The sequence below is a fragment of the Leuresthes tenuis genome, unplaced genomic scaffold (genome assembly GCF_036924035.1).
Source record: "Leuresthes tenuis unplaced genomic scaffold, fLeuTen1.0.hap1 SCAF_3, whole genome shotgun sequence".
Taxonomy (NCBI): Eukaryota; Metazoa; Chordata; class Actinopteri; order Atheriniformes; family Atherinopsidae; genus Leuresthes; species Leuresthes tenuis.
The window spans coordinates 16,295,074-16,315,671 of NW_027325357.1; the positions used below are offsets into that span (position 1 = coordinate 16,295,074).

Sequence of the window (20,598 nt, forward strand, 5' to 3'; positions counted from 1 at the left end):
TTATAGTTGTGGGAGGCAACTATTAAGGGTTCGTTATACAGTAAAACTTCACCAGTGCTGGTTTATACATCTTGCAAGGATAAGGATGATAAAGAATCGAGCACAAAGGCTGCATGATGACACGTGGTGACTCATAGCATGTGTGTTTGAGCGGGTGCATGTTGTTGTGTGTCTTTTGAGCTTGTGTTTGAATCAGTCTTATATGACCATAGAGTTGCAGAGATGTTTGATTCCACAGAGGAAGTGAAGACAATCTGTTTGCAGATTCAGGAAGTTATCAGACAACTAAATCCTCTGAGCTGAAGTCGAAACAAAATCTCCTTGAATCCATTCAAACAGGCCTAAAGGGAATTTACACCCAAAGGTATAAAGATTTAAAAAAAAAAAAGCCAGCAGCCAGGCCTCCCACCTCACACATTGTGATCCCCAACCCTCGCACAACCTTTCTCCAACAGCATTTATAATGCATTAAGGCATTATACAATGACCACGAATCCAAGACAGCTACAATACTGTTGCAGCTGTCAAAGCACCAGGATGCCAATTACCTCGTATGGCCATGTGCCATCAATAGCACCTCTCTGGGACTTTCACTTCTTACATGCCTATATGTTGGAGGGAGAGGACAAGAGAGAAAGCAGGAGAGGCAAAGACGTAAATGAAATGACAACAGTGGCAGAAAACAACAGGAGATTAGCGAATTTTAATGAGGAAGGGAAGTTGCTGTGCAATCTGAGAAAATGTAAGAGCAAGCAGAAGGGAAGGACACACAGAAAGAAATATGAGGGGATATTACAAAACCAGGGACACCTCTGCATTATTTAACATGTCCAGACATAACACCATCTGTCTGTTTATTCACCCCACACTTGTAAATGTAGTAGTAAAGGCCCATTTAAGCTTTTGGGAAGCTTAAATTCTTCCTCGGTAAAATGTTTCACATAATTCACAACTATTCCTTCCCTCAATTATTTTTCACGCACAATTTTCCCATTGAATGCAGGATGAAGGCAACAGCATGACGTGGATGAGTGGAAGGCAGCTCGTCAGGCGCATGAACAGATCAGCGCTCTAGTTAACATTCACACCTATAGATGAGTTTCTAGTACATCTTACAAGGATATCTTTGGACAGTGAAGAGAAAGTAGAGCACGTAGTGAGACCCAGGGGAAGGCAGAGAGAAGATTCAGACACCACGCCCAACTTCCTGTATCTGTTTTAAAAGATATCCTGTCTTTTCATTTGAGTAATGGCCCGATGCCTTTTATCATCTGTATTAAACCTTTTTTTAAAGCAAAAATCTAATATTTAAGGAAATGCATCCTTTAGTTTTCTAACTGATACCCACTGATAGCGTTCTTGTATATTCAGCCATATTTCCAAAACAAATGACCAAAACCGTGCACTCAATTGAAAACAACTCAAAGATAACATGACAAGTGTAGAAATTGAGAAAGTGTACTTTTTTATTACAGATGTGCTCATTTTTTAAACTGATTCCAGCAAGGGGCCGACTGCTGTAGTTTTGAAAGCAAAATGTTTTCCGTTTATACGTGATATAGGATTTCAAGCACTCACCAGGGTGTCTTTTACTGTGTTTTTCATTTCACGATATTCCAAATGCTTTCAGTAAGTGACACAACCGGACTGCAGGCAAGGCATCTTAACCTGTTTAACTGCAGAACCATGTCGTTGTCACATATGAAGGATGGGATTTGGCAATGTATAGCTAAAATATGCAAAGTCTTTTCTGAAGACTTAGTCTGGATGGAAGAATATCTTACCTCAGACTGAGCTCATAAATTACTGTTACATTTTATTAATGCACATATTCTGTTTTTGTCTAAGTCATTGTACGTCATGTACTGTCAAGGATTTTGGCTTTTATCCTAACGCTAAATATCATTTAATGACACCATTTAACATGTAAGAAGCCTGAAATGGATAGGCAGTGAACCCCTCCAGAGGCATACCCTTTATATGCAATGTCATGGGATGATGTGCGTTGCCTGAAACTTGTTTGTATTATTCATCATTAATGGATGTGCAGAATACTCACACCGTGTGCACTCATACATCTCCAAACATTCACAGATGATTGAGCTGAACTGTACACTGGTAACAACCAGGATGGACAAAGTGTCCATGATGTCCAAATAACATAAATAACATATTCCTGAGCCCATGCAGTGGTATTCACAACACAATCACATCTGTTTTAATGCAATGCTCCCTTAGGGTTTAAAGATTAAATTGTTTAATATAATATTTGCAGTTTTGTCCCCTGTGCACAGACGTAACTTGAGATTCTTGGAATAGATGATAAAATCCTCAAATTCTTTTCAATTCATGTTGTGGGATGCTATTCTCAAAATATTTGACGAGACACGGACTTTCATAAGGCAGCGAAACCCTCCAGTTCTTTAACTCTGACAGACTCAGCCTGTCTGGCTAAATGCTGAAGATTTGAAACTGTAGCTTTTTGTCACAGTTTTGTTTTTCTGTGTCTTTTAGGTGCAAGAGTGGTTATGTCTGAACTGTCAGATGCAGAGAGCACTGGGAATGGACATGACCACACCACGCTCCAAGAGTCAGCAACAGATCCACTCTCCTTCTCATCCAACCAATCCTGAAGTTAAACCTGATGCTTCAACTCAGCCTGCACCCCAGACACATGTCCCCCCTCAGACGCAGCCTCCAACACAGGCCAGTCCAACACCTGCCCCTATCAAGCAGACTGGTCCAGCTGCTCCAGCTGGTCCAGCTGGTCCAGGTCAGCAACATGCAAAGCTGCCTCCAGGGGCAGTCCCTCTTCCTGGAATGGCCAAGGCCCCATCCCAGCCCGATTTGTCCCGCAACTCTCCCGCCCACCAACCTCAGCATCCTCGCCAGGACCAGACTCGCAGCGCAGGGAGCTCCCCTTCTCGACAGCCTCCACCCCCAGAGCAGACATTTGGAAAGTTGTTTGGCTTTGGTGCTTCTCTTCTTAACCAAGCCAGCACACTCATATCTGAAACCACTCAACCCCAACAGCAGCCCCCGAAACCAGCTCCCAAACCTGGGGGGCCTCCTGCTCCTGGACCTGGAGCAGGTAAACCCTCGGGACCACAGCCCGCACAGCAAGGGCCTCGAGCCCCTGCTCAGCAGCAACAGCAGCAACAGCAGCAAGCTCCCCCGGACTCCTTTAAGCCTAAAGCCTGTTGTCCTCTCTGTAAGACGAACCTGAACGTAGGCAGCACAGCAGAGCCCAACTACAACACCTGCACACAGTGCCACTCTCAAGTGTGCAACATGTGTGGATTCAATCCCACTCCACACCTAGTCGAGGTAAGACTGATTTGATCTGTTTGGCTTTTAGCCATGTGTATCAAAGTGTAAGCTGCTCTCGCACACTATAGTTGGGCTATAGATTTACTGACATGTTTTTGTGAAAAATGCTGTGTCACAGTGCAGGCCAAAGGGTTTGTTGTTACTCATTTATGGCTGCTTGAACAGCTGTTTTGTCTTTGTTTTTTTTATTTACAAATGATTCCTGAGTGCATGAACCAAACATGCATCAAATGGGCACCTATTGCCCTATTCACCGCTTATGTCACATTCTTGATAGCCTTTTTACTTCATGTCTCAGCTTGTTCTGTTCTTTTTAAATAATAGGATTAATGCTCCATTGGTGCAAAATCTCACTCTTTACCAGTGGAGGTTTAATAATAACAAGTTATCGTAAAGTGTTTAAAGAACACTTTTGCAGAAGAATAGTTAATATTTGAATTTTCAGCAGGACGTTCTAGTTAACTGTATATTCATTTACATTGTGCTTTATATGAGACTGTCTGCTTGTGCGTGTTGCTGCTCTCTTAGTTTCTCAGTCTGCATCTAGGCTACTCTGTTCTGCACTGTCAGAGTCTTTCATGTAGTTAGCAGAGTGAAGTCCAAGCTGTGGCTCACCTCATCAGTAACTCTGCCCTGGAGCAGCACAGAAATATATGACCATTCCACAGGAAACAGAGGCTTATTAAGTTCAGTTTAATGGATTATCCTAGTGTTTATTAGTTACATCCAGGGGTCAGCTGAGGTAATACTCCTCTCTTAAGTGCCCCCTTGTCCTGCGTCATGGTGGGAATTTACTTGGTAAGAACAGGGACTTGCAATAGCTTACAGAGCCAGGCAATAACAGAGTTTAATTATGCAAATCAAGTTCAATTGAATGATAGCAGTAATAACAGGCTTGCTGCAGAGCTCCGGCTTTTTATGGGCAAGTCTTGTCTTCCTAGGCATCTGGTTGTCACAGGCTCTAGCAGAGGCCATTCATAGATCGCTATGGAAACTGAGAGATAATTTGTTTGTCAGCCGTCTCCTTTCATGCTTGGCTGCTGAAATGCTGAAAGTATCCAAAAAACTTTCAGACTGCTGTTGCTCTGTTTTCATGAGAGATGCAGTTATTGGGTGTGTTGCGTTTCTGCTCCGCTAGTTCGGGTCTGAAACTCAATCCAGCAAAAAAGGGATTCATTCCAAACCTTTAAATAGCTTTTGTTGTCATATTGTGTGAGTTGGCACATAGGTCGCTTGAGAGTGGGCAAGAAATAGCATTTTTTTCATGTGGGTGAGGTGACAAAGCTGTCAGAGCGACAGACAGAGTGAAGAAAGGAGCGGGTCCTTGGTCTGACATCTGATATACTTCATTTTAAAACATATGTGACACAACCAATCTTTCACCACTTATGACCAACATCCCGCTGACGCCATGCTGGCTGAGATGGTTGGAAGTAGACAAGAAATGTCAAGTGAAGATGCTAAATGGTCAAGAAGAGAAGTGAATGAAAGTTCAACATGGAGTTGGGAGTTTATGCTAATGCTTGCAGTGAGAGGATTCTAGCATTTGATATAAACAAACAACTTTATGCAAACACTGGAGAGACGAGAGATATGTAGTGAGAAGCTAAAGCGATAGAAGCTTTACCAACTACACTGTTGTTCCTCTCTCTGCTGGAATAGTATCACATTTGTGACCAAAAGGTTAGAGATATTGTAAAGATTGTAGATTGTAGTTATTATTCCTTTTTGGAATCCTTAAGGTCTGTGTTAACCAACCCTACTTTCATGGTCTTAGTTCAAGCTGAAGTAAACATGCCTCAGCCTGACAAGGAATGACTTTTAAACAGGGCCAAAGATGCATCCATGTGCATGTGGAATATCACTGCATTACAAGAAAATGTGATGATATCGATTGCCTAGTTTTTTCATAATAGTTGTCATTACTAAGTGCTATTCAACTATAAAAGAGACTTCTCTGGTGTAGAATTTAAGTCCTTAAGTGACTGGCCGAGAAGGTGTCCAGTTTTTGTCACTTTCAGACAATGTCACTCCCTCCCTTCACTTCCCCTCTTTGTAACATCTTAACTTTAAACTATGCCTTCCAGTCTGTCTATTCATATTGAACATGCAGGAGTTACGACGCAGGCATGAATTCATTCGAACCAAAGACATTACCTGGCCCTAAGGTACATGACTTTGTGAAAACACATTAGTAGCCTGCTGCTGGATGGACATCAATCGGCTTCATTACACACTGCATTGATTTGGATTTTACTCTCCCACAAGTCATTGTACAAAGCTGTTTGCACTCTGCACTCTCACACAAGTCAAGCTGCAGGAGCTGCTTTCTACTTCCCTCCAAGAAGAAAGAAAAAAAACAACAACCACTAAAACCTCCTAACTTCTATTTTTTGAGTGTTTCATTTGTGTTCAGTCCTATAACAGGTGACTGTGCAGCTACTGCATTGCTGGTATTTATCGGCTCCAGCTCCAATCAGCATTGTTTAAAACACGATGCCGCCTGACTGCGACACTCGGTGCTAACAGAGCACGTAGCACTCACTTTTTCTTTACAGGAACAGATTTTTACTGACTGTAATGCCTCATGGAGGCTCTGCAACTGACAGCAACAACTAATGAATAAAACAGAATGAGATTGATCGATTTTACCTGTCTACGAGACAGCTGGCAGCTCACTCTAAATCCCACTGTGTGGGGCTTACGTCAGAGGTTCAGTCAAAAATAATAACCTGATATTATTATCTTAGAAAAAGTTGAGTTTATCAGAAATTATATTCTACCAGGGCCTCCAGGAGACAGTGTACTACCATCCCTTCATGTTGTGAGAGCTTGTTATCAGAAAGGGTGTTATTTGATGTAAGTCCAGTTGTGTTTGTTGTAGCCCTCGGTGCACCATGGGTAAACACGCTACTGTAGGTAGAAAGTTATTAAATCTGCTTTCTATAGCGAGTGTACTCACATTTAAAAAACCTATCTGAACATGCTACTATGGGTATAAAAACAGTATGCGAAGCCCTTTGCCTTCATTAAATCTATCATTAGTGGACATGAGGTTTTTCCTGAAATCACACCGGGTAGCTTTGTTGCCTAAAACACATCAAGACATTTCTCCACCTAAACATATCCAAACTGACTCAGAAAGGTCAAAAACTAAATTAAAATGACTCTCCAGCAATGTAGGCTCACAGCAATATGAGCCTTTCTTCTGGTTAAAGGCATTGTGGTTTATCCCGACGCTGCCTCTCAGGCATCCTGATGTAAACTTTATGCTCTGTCACTGCTGTTGTGAAGGACTTAACTAAATGGCAATTAAATATGCTAAAGGGGTAACAAGTGAAATAAAAAAGGTTCCTGTGCAAGCATCTGTATGCGGCAACTTTACTCTTGGGTCAGGCTTTGGCTACACAGTAAGAATGAAGTTTCTCTTTCTTTTTTTTTTTGACAGCAAAGGAAACAACTATTACCACTAGATTTGCTTCTCAGGGTTAATCAGTTTTAACCAACTGACATTTAAAGTTTACCACTATCAATAGCTGCCCTTCTTTCTGCCAAAAGGACAAACGATGAGCAGTCAGCAAGGCCGTCCTCCAATGTTGACGACCAAGAAAACTGTACTAATAGAAAGTGATGATGCAAATGACAAGAAAACACAAGTGTGGGCTGAATCACAGTGTCCATAAGAGATGTTTTCTTTTGTGTCAGTGTGAAAACAAATACCCACAAATATAGAATTCCGAAAAAATTGGATTCAATAAGCGTTTATGTTCTATCTTGATAATTAATCATCGCATCCTCTTTTTCTCTCATAGCCACAATTTTGAACAAAAAACAACAACATTTTGTTGCATGTACAAACCAGAGAAATGTTGGAAATATTCATGAAGATGCATTTTCCGTCTCGTTACTAGTGACACAATGCATAATTCATTCAGAGCGAATTAGGCTGAGTCGTATGAAAAAACAGTCAGCCCCTCTTTAATCTGTGATGAGACGACGAGCGCCAGTGTCTGTGCGAGAAGGAGTGGAGCGATGGAGGAGGAGGAGGAGAAGAGAAAGGGAAGAGGTGAAAGATTGAGGAGGAAGAAGAAAGTGAGAATCAGAGATAATGAGTGAGAGGAAGCCAACTGTTTGGCACATTGCGGAATATTTCACATCAATTAGTGCTGAAAGTCATGTGTGGCTCAGAGTAAATAAGATGTCCTTATTTAGGGACTTTCCCTCTCTCATAATGCTTCTCAAGATTAAAACCAACCGTCAATACCATCTCTCCATAGTTTGGTTGTAAATGAAACATAAAGTGTTTCCATTGGTGTGTCTGCTGCTCAGTCTGATTTACAGTACACAGAAAGTCAATCCTCATTTCTGAATTGCTCTCTCTCTCTGTCCGATGCTGGCATGGTCTTCTCCAGTCTAGTTAAGCATATACAGCAGTGGATGCCATGCCTTAGCTCTTTCTTTAATATATACACAGGTAGAGGTTTGTTTGACATAATGCATTATGTCTCAATGCCCAGCAGTCTCACTATAACATTATTTTTTCCTTGTCAGTTTTTCTATGCCTAAATTTTTCTACCTCACCGTTGGCAGGTGTTGCGGTCTGACTCTGTGTGTCTATTATTATGATATAGAAGCTCTCCCACTGTTTATAATGAGGTGAAGTCCCTGAGTGGGTCATAAATAAGGACTGGGTTTCTCACAGAACTGTAGAAATAGTGTAGAGAAACAGAAAACATAGCTCATCAATAATTCAGCGAGGTTGAACATAATAAATAGTTCATGCAGTGTGGAGCAGTGAGAGAGCTATGTTTGATTCCACATGTCATCTATGGTCAGTTTGTATTGATGCTTGTGTAAGCTATATCCATGAATGTATGTGAGAGGGGACATTTATATCTGCAGGTGTCTGTTTGACGCTGTTGATTTCCTATTAGGATCACATGTGATTAATAAGAGAATCAAATAGACCGCTTATAAAAGCTACTGTATTTTTGTAAGACTTGCCTACACATTTATTACATCATCGCATTTATACTTGGGAGCTTGGGGTGAAAATCAGACTCATCTAATATTATAGTAGACCAGACAAACAGAATTTCAGTTAGAAAAAATGTTTTAATGTTGTCAGCAAAGTGAAGTTCATCCCTGGTTGATTCCGGCTCTGGTCCCATGTCATATAAATTTGATCTCCCGGAAACAGCATAGCTCTAAAATAAGCTCAGCATTTAAATGGCATCAACATGTATACCAGTAAATGACTCATTATTTCCCTTTCACTGTCTGTGTTGTTCGGTGTATGATCCAGCCATAAGTGCCCACATGGTACTATATATATATATATATATATATATATACTCACACACGAGCAATCTCAAAGACTCACTCTGTAATATGCACATCTGCGGCACAGCTATAACAACCAGACTGTGCAAAGAACGATTTTTTAACAATCTGTGACACCATCTGCAGTAAGTTTGTGGTACTTTGTTTTATTGTTACGTGCCTTAAACACAGGATGCCTTTGCTTTTCACACATAAGGTGATGATAAAAAGCACACTCGGTACTTTTACCGGTCAAGCTATTTCTACATATTTGTGTGTTTGATGTAGATTTCATTTCGGTGCAATCTGTTGGTTTCCTTAGCTAGGATATTAATTTTTTGAATTAGCTCTATATGAATTAATTGGATTATGATTACAATGAATTGAATTCCAATTGGCTTGAATTGGACTATATTACTTAAGTGCCTTGAGATGACAATTGTTGTAATCTGGCGCTATATAAATAAAATTGAATTGAATTGAATTGAATAGATTTAGCTGCCACTGAAAAATATGCAGTACTTAAAAGTTAACACAAAGAATTTCCTGTTTTTTTTTTTTCCCATTCAGAACTACAAAAAGCTTCACACCTCAATGCCCTTGAAGACACAGCAGGCATACAATGAACATATGCAGAGTGCATGTAGTATTTGAAAATGTGTCAACTTATCTGCAGGAACACGCTGACATACACAGCTCTGGTATACAGTAGATGAACATGTCACTCACATTCTCAAAAATGCTGGAAGTTTCTGAAGGTTGGCATCAGCCTGTGTCTCCCACCGGAGTCTCATACAAAGCCAGATGGCTAGCGGCATCAGGCATCCAAGCCTGCCGTGCTCATCCTGGCTGCTCCCAAAGCGATGATGGTTGGCCATCACATGATTCAACCACCCAGTCAGCAGCTTGCTGCCTTTAAATACTTCTATGTTCTGCTTATACCAGCCACTGAAGCACAGTACAAGGGCCTAATTATTTTTGGAATTAAGACACAAAAATGATATCATTCTTGCGGACGAGAACGACAAACCAATAACGGCATGACTATCATGACACATGGAGGGTGTTGTCTTGTGATTCCATTGCGTTGCATCTTATTTTAGAAATCCGTATATCGGATGATTATGATGGTTCTAAAAGGCAAAACACAGCAACAAAACCACTGAAAATACTCAGAAAAAACAACAATGAAGCATTAAAAAAGAAAAAAAAGTTCAGGACATTTTACAAAAAGCAGTGAAAGAACAGAGGGGACAACAAACAAAACAAAAAGGACAATGACTTGGAAATATTTTTTCATATACTAATTTCTGAAACGTGTTTATTTAGATGTGGTTGTACAAAGCTACATTTCCCACATTTTGTTTGTTTTGTTACATGTTGTTCTTAGTTGTGGTTTTGTTGTTGTGTCCAATGCTATCGAGTTTTTTCTCTCCCTTTTCGTCAAATTGTGCTGTTTTGTGAAAGGCCCAAAATAAAATCAGTGGCTTAGCGAGCTACGTTAAGATGAAAGTCAGAGATTTTTGTCATGGAGACCGCTGTCTTTCATCCTGACTGGCCACCTTGGTAACATCCCAGAGCACAACATCAGACTGAAAGGAAATGTAAACACCGTCAGGAAGATGTATTGAAAGTTGAAGTCTGACACTGTAAAATGATCAGAAAAACCTAAGTGACATTGAAGAGAAGTCAAACTGTCAAATAACCGACATAAAATAAATAATCTTACCATTGTCTCATTAGTTAGTCAGTGTACCACTTTTAGATGTAGATCCATTTTTGTCATATTATTTGTCAGATTTAAGCACAATAGTGTTTAGTCAGCAACAAACCCTTTCAGCATTTCATCTATTTTGACCAGAACTCAATAGCTCTGTTTGCAGAAACCACTTTTAATCAAATTAGCAATCCAGTCAGAATAAAAAAAGCCTCATGTAAGCACCTCAGTCAGATCAGACTCATACGATCTGAACGAGTTTTTATTATTATTTTTAAGCGGTCTGTAAAGTAAGATCACTAAGATCACATAAGGTGTTATTTGAAATCTTTCTGGAGCTCAGGTCACAACAGTATTTAGACACTTACTGCAAATGCAGTAAAGACAATTTTGGGGTGTTTATGAACACTTTTAAATTGCAGCAAGGTCCTCACTAGGTAGTTGAAGGGGAGATGTAGGAAATTTACAGTGCAACTCCTTATTTTCAAACAGTCACTTTCAGTTGCTCACGGTTTAGTTAGGTTTAGGCATCCTCACTGCTTAGTTAGTCTTAGGTTTAGGCACTAAAACTACTTGGTTAGGTTTAAGTAAATATTGTGGTCAGGTTTGAAATGTAGCTCTCTTAATCCATTGCGTCTCGTCATAATGCAGACGTTGTGTCACTCTTGTGACCAGAAGCCTTGACAAAACATATAATCCAATCTGAGTCAGACCAGGCTGGTTTTTCACCACAAATTAGGTTAGACCTTGTCAGAATGCAAATAGCAGTTGCTGCTACTTTCAAAGGAAAGAAAATGTCTAATTCCTCAAATGCACACATGTGCACTCATGGATGCTCCCACACATTTTTATACTTCATCCCAGTTTTCGCTTTTTCTCAAATCTATTAAATTTGTGAACTGTGAGCTTCATTGCCTCCCTGTCACAATCTGAAATTGATTCTCATGAAATATTTCATTGCTGGGTTATACCTTATTTTATTGCAGCCCTCTGCTGAATGTGTTTTTGTTCTCTTATGTTGGAGATAGATAAAACCTCCCCCTGACACACCATTCTTTCATGTGACACTGTGACTGTTTTGTTCTCTTGTCTCTTGCCCCAGTTCCTGATGTATCTATTCATGCACTCTCCTTCACTTTGCATGTTTCACTGATTTTCCCCTTCCATTCACATTTCTCTTTCCCCCTGTCTATATGCCTCAGTTGAAGACTGCTTTCTGTTGACACATTGATTGAATCGGCAATTATGTCTGGTTGAATCTCTTGCTTTTGACATTGCAACATCGGTATTGAGCGCTCTTTAGTCTGTGTTGTGTTGATTTAGACTCTGCAGATAAGGAGACAGAGCATTTATAAGAGACAATGCAGACACCAACAAAAAGAATAAGTGTGTGGCTGCATGTGTGTATATATCTGGGGGATGGAAGAGTGTGTAGGGGTTGAGTGCTACTAATCCATGTTGAGGAAGCATAGCGATCCCCTTGAGTACAGTGCTTAACCCCAACACACCATGGTAAAGAACCAACCAAACAAATAAGTGTCATCTGAGAATAGTAAGCCTTGTTGGATGATTAAACCATGACAATACCATTTAAACCTTGTCTGATAACTATATTAGCTTTGAGGATACTGAAATTCATCAGAGTTTTAACTAAATCCCTTGTTTCTAATAAGGCGGTAAGTGTTTGAATTACAGGTCACTACAGTACACACAGTAATAACATTCAGTGTGTGACTGTGCTGCAGTGCAACAGGAAAATGATGTACAGCGATGACTGCTTCCTGTTGAGATTATGTGGCACCCAACACAGATGGCTCACTGGTTTGGAGGCTTAAATGCCACTCACTCTCCTCTCTGGGACCTTTTGTTTTTGGCATCAGGCCCTAGGCTCAGTCTGTGCTGCATACACTTGGTTTTAACTTCTATATATCACAGGTCTGCAGAGGCATTCAAAGACTAAACTCACTGAGCAGCTATTACTTTACATTTGAGTCTATTTTTTTTGTTTCTGAAACACTTGTACATTGCATTTGCAATGCTGTTTTGCTTGATTCTTAAAATCCTAAAATGAGAGTGAGTGGAAATGGAAAAGCTTTAAAAGGAAAACATAAACACAGGTTTTCAGCACTTTTTAATGGCATTGCATTGAGTTGGACATTATTCTACTAAATCTCTGTGCTACACAGTTTTTCATCTATCACTAGCTGTCTTTGAGGTCAGCCTCAACCTGCTCCAAGCTCTGCCTGCACCAGCGGCACTATCAGTTCTCTTGATGAATGACTACCCGAAGAGCACAGTGACCATGCTGAACTTGAATTACCCCTCTGGTCCTTCTTGGGCTGTATCTTCAAATGCCCTTTCTCTCTCACCTTGTGAGCAAATGTGCTTTGAGGCCTACAACTGACCTTAACATTGGCTTAATCACCTCTTCAGAACTCATCATCTTCAAGGCCTGGCGGCTATGCTAACAAGCTTTAGCGACGCTCCAGGGTCCCCTGGCAGCTCCACATCTATCCTCACTGTCAGAGCCGTGGAGGTAGTTTGGTGCCGTCTTCCCATTGCTGCAACTGGGCCCTGCTGTCTCAACACATCACTTCATCCACTTCATTGGGGCTCCCGCAGCACCTCAGGCATGCGACTTTTCCCTAATGCTGGTATTAGGAAAGAAGGAGGGGGTTAGCTGAGTGTGCTCTGCAAATACTAAAAGGCTAACAAAACAAATGCGAGATTATAGATGTGTGGTTGTATGTCAGGGGAGCACAAAAACACAGTCAGACAGAGTGAGAGCTAAATGAAAGGGAGCAGGAGATTGAGAGACGAAATGAAAGAGATAAAGCTCACTGATCGCTCAGATATTACATTTAACCCTTTGCTAATCTTCTCAGAGCTGCAGCTGTCAGGCAGCACTGGAGATGATCAGATCATGTGGAGAGGGTGTAAGTTTCTGCCCCTAGCAGTGGCCTCACAACAATAACGTCAACAGCAAAAGCAGCAAGATGATCATTACACTCAGCCTGGGAGATGGTCTTCCCACTTCCTCCATTAGTGAAGGCACTGCAGCCCGAATGCCAGCACTGATGGATGCACTTGGTAACCACTGTTTTCCTACACCCTAATTCCCAAACCAATACATAAAAGTTTTCCCAATATAATTCTTTTAGCATGTGTGAATAAATTAGGGACCAGACCCAAGTTAATGAAGTATATCTGAAAAGACATCTCCTTGATTGACGAGATATATTGAAATTTTGCAACTGTCTCGTGAAAACCAAAGAATGACACACCTATTTTTCACCATTTAAACAAAGTAAATAAATTATCTACAATTTCTGTGGGCTTGTCAGCCTCTTAAATGGTTTAAACATTCCTCACATGAATTAAAGTTGGCCTTTATGTTTATATAGACAAAAATGTAGTGTGACATAAATGAGAAACTTGGCCATTTTGATAGCTGACATATGTTTAAATTAACTTAAATGAGCCAAATTTATTTTCTAATCTAAGGCTAATTAATCTTTTGCAAATGTAGTTAGATATTTGTGTCTGTTACAACACCACTGTGGCCTGTTAGTTTTGCCTCCCTCTGGTGACATCATAGTGTGTCACCTGTCTGTCTGAGCCAGCCGGAACATGTCTTATGATACTTCTTGGCTTAGTTACAGTGTTATATTGTTATGTTTATTACTGACAAATTCCTCTGCCATGTCTTCTTGAAATGTTTCACTTTATCCTTCTATAGCTTGTATAATGGTTGTTAGTAGCTAATGCTATTGGCTGCATAACATACTCCAGTTTAAGTGTGTATGTGTGCATGGGGCAGCTTTAATAAACAACTTGTCTGTGAGACTACGATTGGAAGACTTCTTGTATTAGACTTATCATCTTCCCTTATCCTGGTGATAGGTTACGCTTGGGGGTAACTTGTCTGAAAGTTCAACGTGCAGTGTATAAATTTTATTTGCTTGGCTGCTAGCTGTAGCTTTGCCTGGCAGGACTAATAGAAACTCATCTAAAATGAAACAAGGCGGAGGAGGCAGCCTGATTAACTTGTCCTTAGGTCAGACATATGTGACGAGATAAGACACATGGCTTGTTTTTCTCACAGTGTTAAATGGGTTTCTTTGGCTGCAGCTTCATTAACTTTTTAAAAAAATGGATATCTACGGAGCCTTTTTTTTTACACTGTCTACATTGTGTTTCATCTCAGTTTCGTAAAATGCAATCTTTAATCTGCATGGCATCACTCATCCTCTTTGACACAGCAGAGAGAATAAAATGGGCATACATTGAACTTAATCTCATTCAGCCACACTGCAGCTCTGTGTCTTATTATCTTGCTGACATTAAGTCTGCAGGCTGGTTACAGCCCACAAAGGTGGAGAACTGTGAATGAATCAGGCGATAAAACTACACAATCAGAAACGTGTGAGAAAATAAGATATGTTTTTATTTTTATTTTCCATGTTGACTGCATTAGACAATCTGACCAAAACAGAAAAGTGCATTCATTGAAATTGTGTGCAGTGGCCACGGCTGCTTTTAAGCTAAAAAAAAACCAACACTGTGATTTCTCTTGATTGTTCTCAGGGCAAATTAACAGAGCTGAGGTTAGAGGCTGATACAGTCAAATACCACCCTTTGCCTTCAGAAGAGCTCCAGTCTCCCTTTGAATGCCATCCTACAAATCCTCAAAGTGTACGATGAGTGATATTGGATTGTTCTTCCTCTAGGAAAGATTGTACTTCTTTGAGGAATGAAAGACGTAGATTCATAGAATCTCCCTTAGTGATTCAGTTATTTTTAGCTGAGGTGGAGGACAAGGATTATGGTTTTTACTATACATGTTTTCTATAAAAATAGTTTACTTACCTACCCCGATATTCAGTTCACGCCATAGGTACTTGAACAGTATCATTTTAATAATCTTCAGGTTCAGCACTTCAACACATTCAATTCCAAATAAAAGGATGGATACTATATTAAAGTGCCTAATTCTTCCTTTTATATGGGTGTAGACACTTGGCTTTTAAACGAGAGATACAAAAGGCAGATGATTTGCCAAAATTCAAATTGTTCACTCAAAACTCAAAAGTATGGACAGAAAGCTGTAAAACTGTGAAGCAGTATAATTGCGGATGAACAGGATGTTATTTTCCTGGTTCAGAAAATCCTCCAGATGACTTCACATAAGAATCCTCCCCACGAGCTGCATGTATCCTCAACAATGATCAAAGGAAGGTTTTATATCCATGACTTGCCAGAAGGTTCAAATGGCTCCTTGGCCTCAATAACATGCTGCAGTTTGCACAGATATATACGAAAACATGTGGAGTTGTGGAACAAAGTTCTATGGACTAATGACACAAAAAGTAGTGAGTGAAAGATGCATAATGAGCCCACATTGCTATATGTTTCACATGTTTCACATGTTTCAACTTGCCATTCTGACAAACGGGGCTGTCACCACTCAGCTGATCCCGTGACACTGGCTTGATGTGTCTAAGCACACATTGATGCCAGTGCTGAGTCCCCTCTGTCAGGCATGAGTGAATAAGGGTTAAGGAGGAAGCCGCACAGCTTTGTTAGGTGTATGAATTGTAAGTGAAGGCTATTTTGACTGAGCCCAGAGCGTAATACATTACAGGAATACAGATGCAGTGCAAGATAAATTAGCTACTTGTGTTAGGCCATCTTGGAAAAAGAGTATTCTTGCTAAGCAAAGGAAAGCAAGACTTGAGAGTTACTTTCTCAAGTCCACTCAAAGTTTGAGGCAAATTGGTTCTTAGTTACAGGCTTGAAAAATGTTCAACCTGGAGAAATGGTTCATCCAAAAAAAGGAATTTCTATCATATTCTGATGAAACTGTTAAGAGTATTTTCTGTCTGACAGGCAAACCAGAGGAAACATAAACAAGGGGGCTAATATTTGAAGAGAAAGATCTATGTGTATCATCAGCATAAAAATAGAAAGAGATTTCATGCCAGCCAAATGATGTGGCCCAAGGAGTAAATAAACTGAATAAAAAATTTAGTCGTCCTATAAATGACCTATTTAGGTCTCTTTAAATAAGACGTAAAGCAAACCAGGAATTTAGATAAAAAGGTTGAAAGCACAACTCTTGAGATAGTTTCCACAGACTGGGATTGTCTAGTATGCCACGTCTGATTCAAGATGAGCACGGACAGAGCAATAAGCCATAAGCAAGTCATTTGAAACACAAATTTATGCTGTCTCTGTCGAAGGACGTCATTTAAATACTGACTCTAAACCGTGAAATGTGATGGATTTCTTCACATGTTAGAGAACCTGGAAAGAAATAAGTGTGGCCAATAAACACTCTTTCAGACACATTGACCGTGTGAGGTTTCTTGGAACTTTACTGAGTGTCCTATCAATGCACTGAGATCAAGCTGTAGAGGCAAGACATCTTCCCCATTGTGAACAGGCTGCGTGTGTCTGCTGGGCATAAAGAGGGCACCTGTTGCCTCCACTGAAACAAACAGAAACAGACACAATATGTAAATAAAGAGCAGGAAACACGACCTGGCCCAGTGTTACTCTGCCCCTGGGGGGACAGCAGAGGCCTATACACTTAATAGCAGATGACACATTGTTGACCTGCAGTAACGCACTCTGCGGGAGAGACTGCGAGTCCTCTCCTCACACACACAAAAAATCATATCTCACGTGGAGAGTGGAAACCTCTAATGTACACACTTGGCACTGGGCTTGCTTGTGCTCCTGAGTTTTGTGATAATGAATTAGGAGACAGGGATAGCTTTTAACATCTACTTTAAATAGTCACGTTTCAGTGCTTGTAATCCCTCAGTTATTTATGATCATGTTAAATTATGTCTTATCTATTTCAGAGATTACATTAAATTTTTAGAATTGTACTATTTCAGAATCTGAATCATTACTCAGCATGACATGATTCTTTTTACTGGATATGACCCTCACCCTAGTTTGATATTAATCTAATAAAAATGAATCTCTGTGATTGGTCATAAATAGCCTTGTTTACCTGCAGTATGGCTTATAGTTAGGGATTGGGGTTAAGTTTGGGACCCTCAGGTAAAGGAAGTAGCTCTCACGCAGCACAACTTGCCCCCTCAAAATGTCTTGTCATTGTCCTTTAACTCCATTCTGAAACGTCATCTTGGACGCACTGTTGGACTGTGCATGAGTGGCTGTGACTGTAGTCCAGTCCTGCTTGCTCAGTGGATGATCCTTCATTTCCTCTCTAATCCACAGGCCTCACCACGTGTCCCCATTGAAGGAGTCCCAGGGGATTGACCTATATACCTGCTGACTCTTTCTGACCTGTCACTGCCATTGTATGGTTCAGCCTATTACACTACAGACACATGTGCTCGGTCACACCTCCCACTGTGCATTTAGCAGTCTTAAACTACTGTTCATTCTGGCTGTGCATAATAGAAATGGATATGGTGGTTTAGAGGACTCTGATGGGGATTTAACAGAATAACCTGCCCTGACAATCGACGAATCTTACTCAGAATGCTGCTGTAGCGGAAAAAGTTGGGCTTATTTAACAAGATTATTGCAAGCTCTGACTTTTATCTTTGTTTGCTTGTGTGTGCATCTGTTTTTGCTGTGTGGCAACATTAAAAAAACTCCTTTGCTGGTTTCAAACATGTGTATGTCTTACCATATCTGGGTATTACATTGTGACTGACATATTTCCCCACTCACCCTGAGCTCACCCTGTTCACACCTGCTTGGCAGCATGCCCCTGTGCACGTGGTAGTTAATAATTCACACTGACCCTCTGCTCCCGTGACCTTCACTTGTTACAAATTAATTATGACCTCCTCTGTTGTATACCTCATTAATCTCTATAAGACACAGAACTCAAAGGATTATTATGATGATTTTTCCCTTTGTTGTTGCAAAATGCAGCTGCAATCCTTCAAATTACACTTTGTAGTTACTTGGAGGTTCAAGTGACAACTGCTTTTCTTGTAGCGTCTCAAAAAGAATTGATATTCAGCCTTTACCGAGGCTGGGCTTCTGAAAAAGATGAGAAAGTGGTTGTTAAAGTTCTTGGGAATAACTCGTGTTAGAAGGAGAACAGTGAAAGTTTGACATTTCAAAATGCAATTTTGCAGGAGAAGATTCCACATGACACTTGTCTGTGTTGCTGCAAATGTTTTACTTTCCCCCTCCATAGCTGTCATATTTCCAGCTCCTCAAATTTCCTTTTTTTTCTTTTTTTTTTGTGGAATGAAAACCACCACTATCATTTACATGTATGCCCTATCCCCAACCAACATTTCAGCCACAGCATGCTGCGAAATACCATTTCCAGGGCTGAGTTTGCGTCAATGAAAGCGTACCCCAAATGCATGAACGGCCTTTCTTCCCCTCCCGGTAATGAGTACCTAAAATACTATATCTCAGTGAGGTCTGTGACTGCATTTAATGACAGCTGACATTTCTTGCTCACAGCTTGTTGTCGGGTCCTGGCAGAGACACCATGTGGAGGACTGACTCTTGCTGTGAGATGACTGACAGTGAGAAGGCAAGACTGAGGCTGTGTCGTGTAGACACAGCACTGCTTGCACATGTGTTACTACCTTTTTTGGAGTAGCAATCAATATAAATTGGTGCGTATGTGTATGTGTGTGTTACAAGTAAAGTAAGACTTTGGGGCATGTCGCTATCACCATCAGCTGTGCAGAGAGCTGAAATAAATGAAAAAGGCTGATGTTGGTTGTCTCATCAAAGTGCAGTGATTAGCAGGAAGCTGGAATCTGACTTTGTGAGCGCACTGATTGTTTTCCAGGTCTGTGCATTCATGTTAATGTGTGGGTGTGTATGCTCCCACAGGGTTGCATAGTGCCTTAATGAAACTGAGTGCTCTCTGGCTCCCTCCATGGGCAAGAAGTGTTAAAGCTTTCCACAATGTCTTAGCTTACCAGCGGTTTTTGGGTCTGTAGCCCTGCTGTCAGTACAGATGTTTTTCTGTTATTTTTGGCTTTTTTTGCCTTCATTTTGTGAATGCAGTTAAAGAGTCTGATTTGAGACCAAGATTCTGAGCAAGATTCTGAGTTGTGCTTGTGCGAGAGATTTTAGACTCCAGTGAGGCATTCAAGCTCCAGCTTAATGTCATTAGAAAGCAAGCTTTCCTGTGCAATGAAGGACTTTCACTCCGGCTACATCCCTTTCTAAGAAGTAGAGTAATATCTTCCACAAAGTTTTGACTCTTTTTATTATTTTCTTTATGAAAACATGTTTCCGTTTTTACCTCCTCTTTGGCAAGTTTCCACCATTAAAGGGGAGAAATTGATGTGTTTCAGTCAGTGGGTGCAGTCACATTTTACAAATCTGCAAACGTTTGTCTCAAATTACAGTCAGTAATAGTCTTTTATGGGATGTCATTTTGAGAAAAAGCTTTTAATTTCTAAATGTAGATTATTTGAAAGTGAGATATATGTATACATGTTTGTTGAAATCAGCTTGAATTAATATATTTTTGTTATCATTATCCAACAGAGACCTATCATCAGATTCTACTGGTCTCCTGAGTCTTGTAGAGATTCGTTTTCTGGTGCTCAACTTTTCCTTTTTTTTTCTCCACTCTCACTCCATCACATCCTTTTCAAAATAGAAGAAAAGAAAAAAAAAAGCCTTAAAAACCTATTGTGCTTTCACTGCTTGCTAAGTGCCAAACAGCACTGAGACTAATTTAGGGACTAGCTGGAGTAGTGAAACATTTAGAGGGTAATGAGATATTTCCCTCAGGAGTCGGTTGCAACCAAAACAGAGTATTCTGACTCACTAGATGTTAGCTGCTGGTAAACGCCGGCTGTTGGTTGCATATGTCACTCGGCATTCTCCTCCCACCGAGCTTTCATCTCTACACTGTTACACAGGGGCAGCGGCACTGCATTCTTGGGTTAACCCAAGAAAATAGCTGTTAGTTTAATGAAATACAAACAAGCCTGAGTGTTTTTCTTTTTCACTTGAAATGATCAAATTTACAACCAGACCATTGTTAAGCATTGACAAAAGGCTGCGTTTGCAACATTAAAAACAGGACTAGGAATGTTGGACAGAACAACATCTACAGATAGTCTGCATGATGTGTAAACAGGCAACCATTTGCCTAACATGTGGAAGATGTGTTCCTGCTGCCTCTGAGTGGCTTTATGTGTTCCCACGTTGAAACGACTGAATTAATTCTTTCAGAAAAAAAAAATGTT

General features: G+C 40.4%; 1 protein-coding gene across 1 annotated transcript in view; it reads left to right on the forward strand.

The window, feature by feature from the left end:
* Positions 1-20,598, forward strand: part of bsnb (bassoon (presynaptic cytomatrix protein) b) — a 64,549-nt gene that overhangs the window by 19,608 nt on the left and 24,343 nt on the right. The window contains 1 exon segment of the mRNA XM_072382106.1: positions 2,515-3,327. Coding sequence (XP_072238207.1) covers positions 2,515-3,327 — 813 coding nt within the window.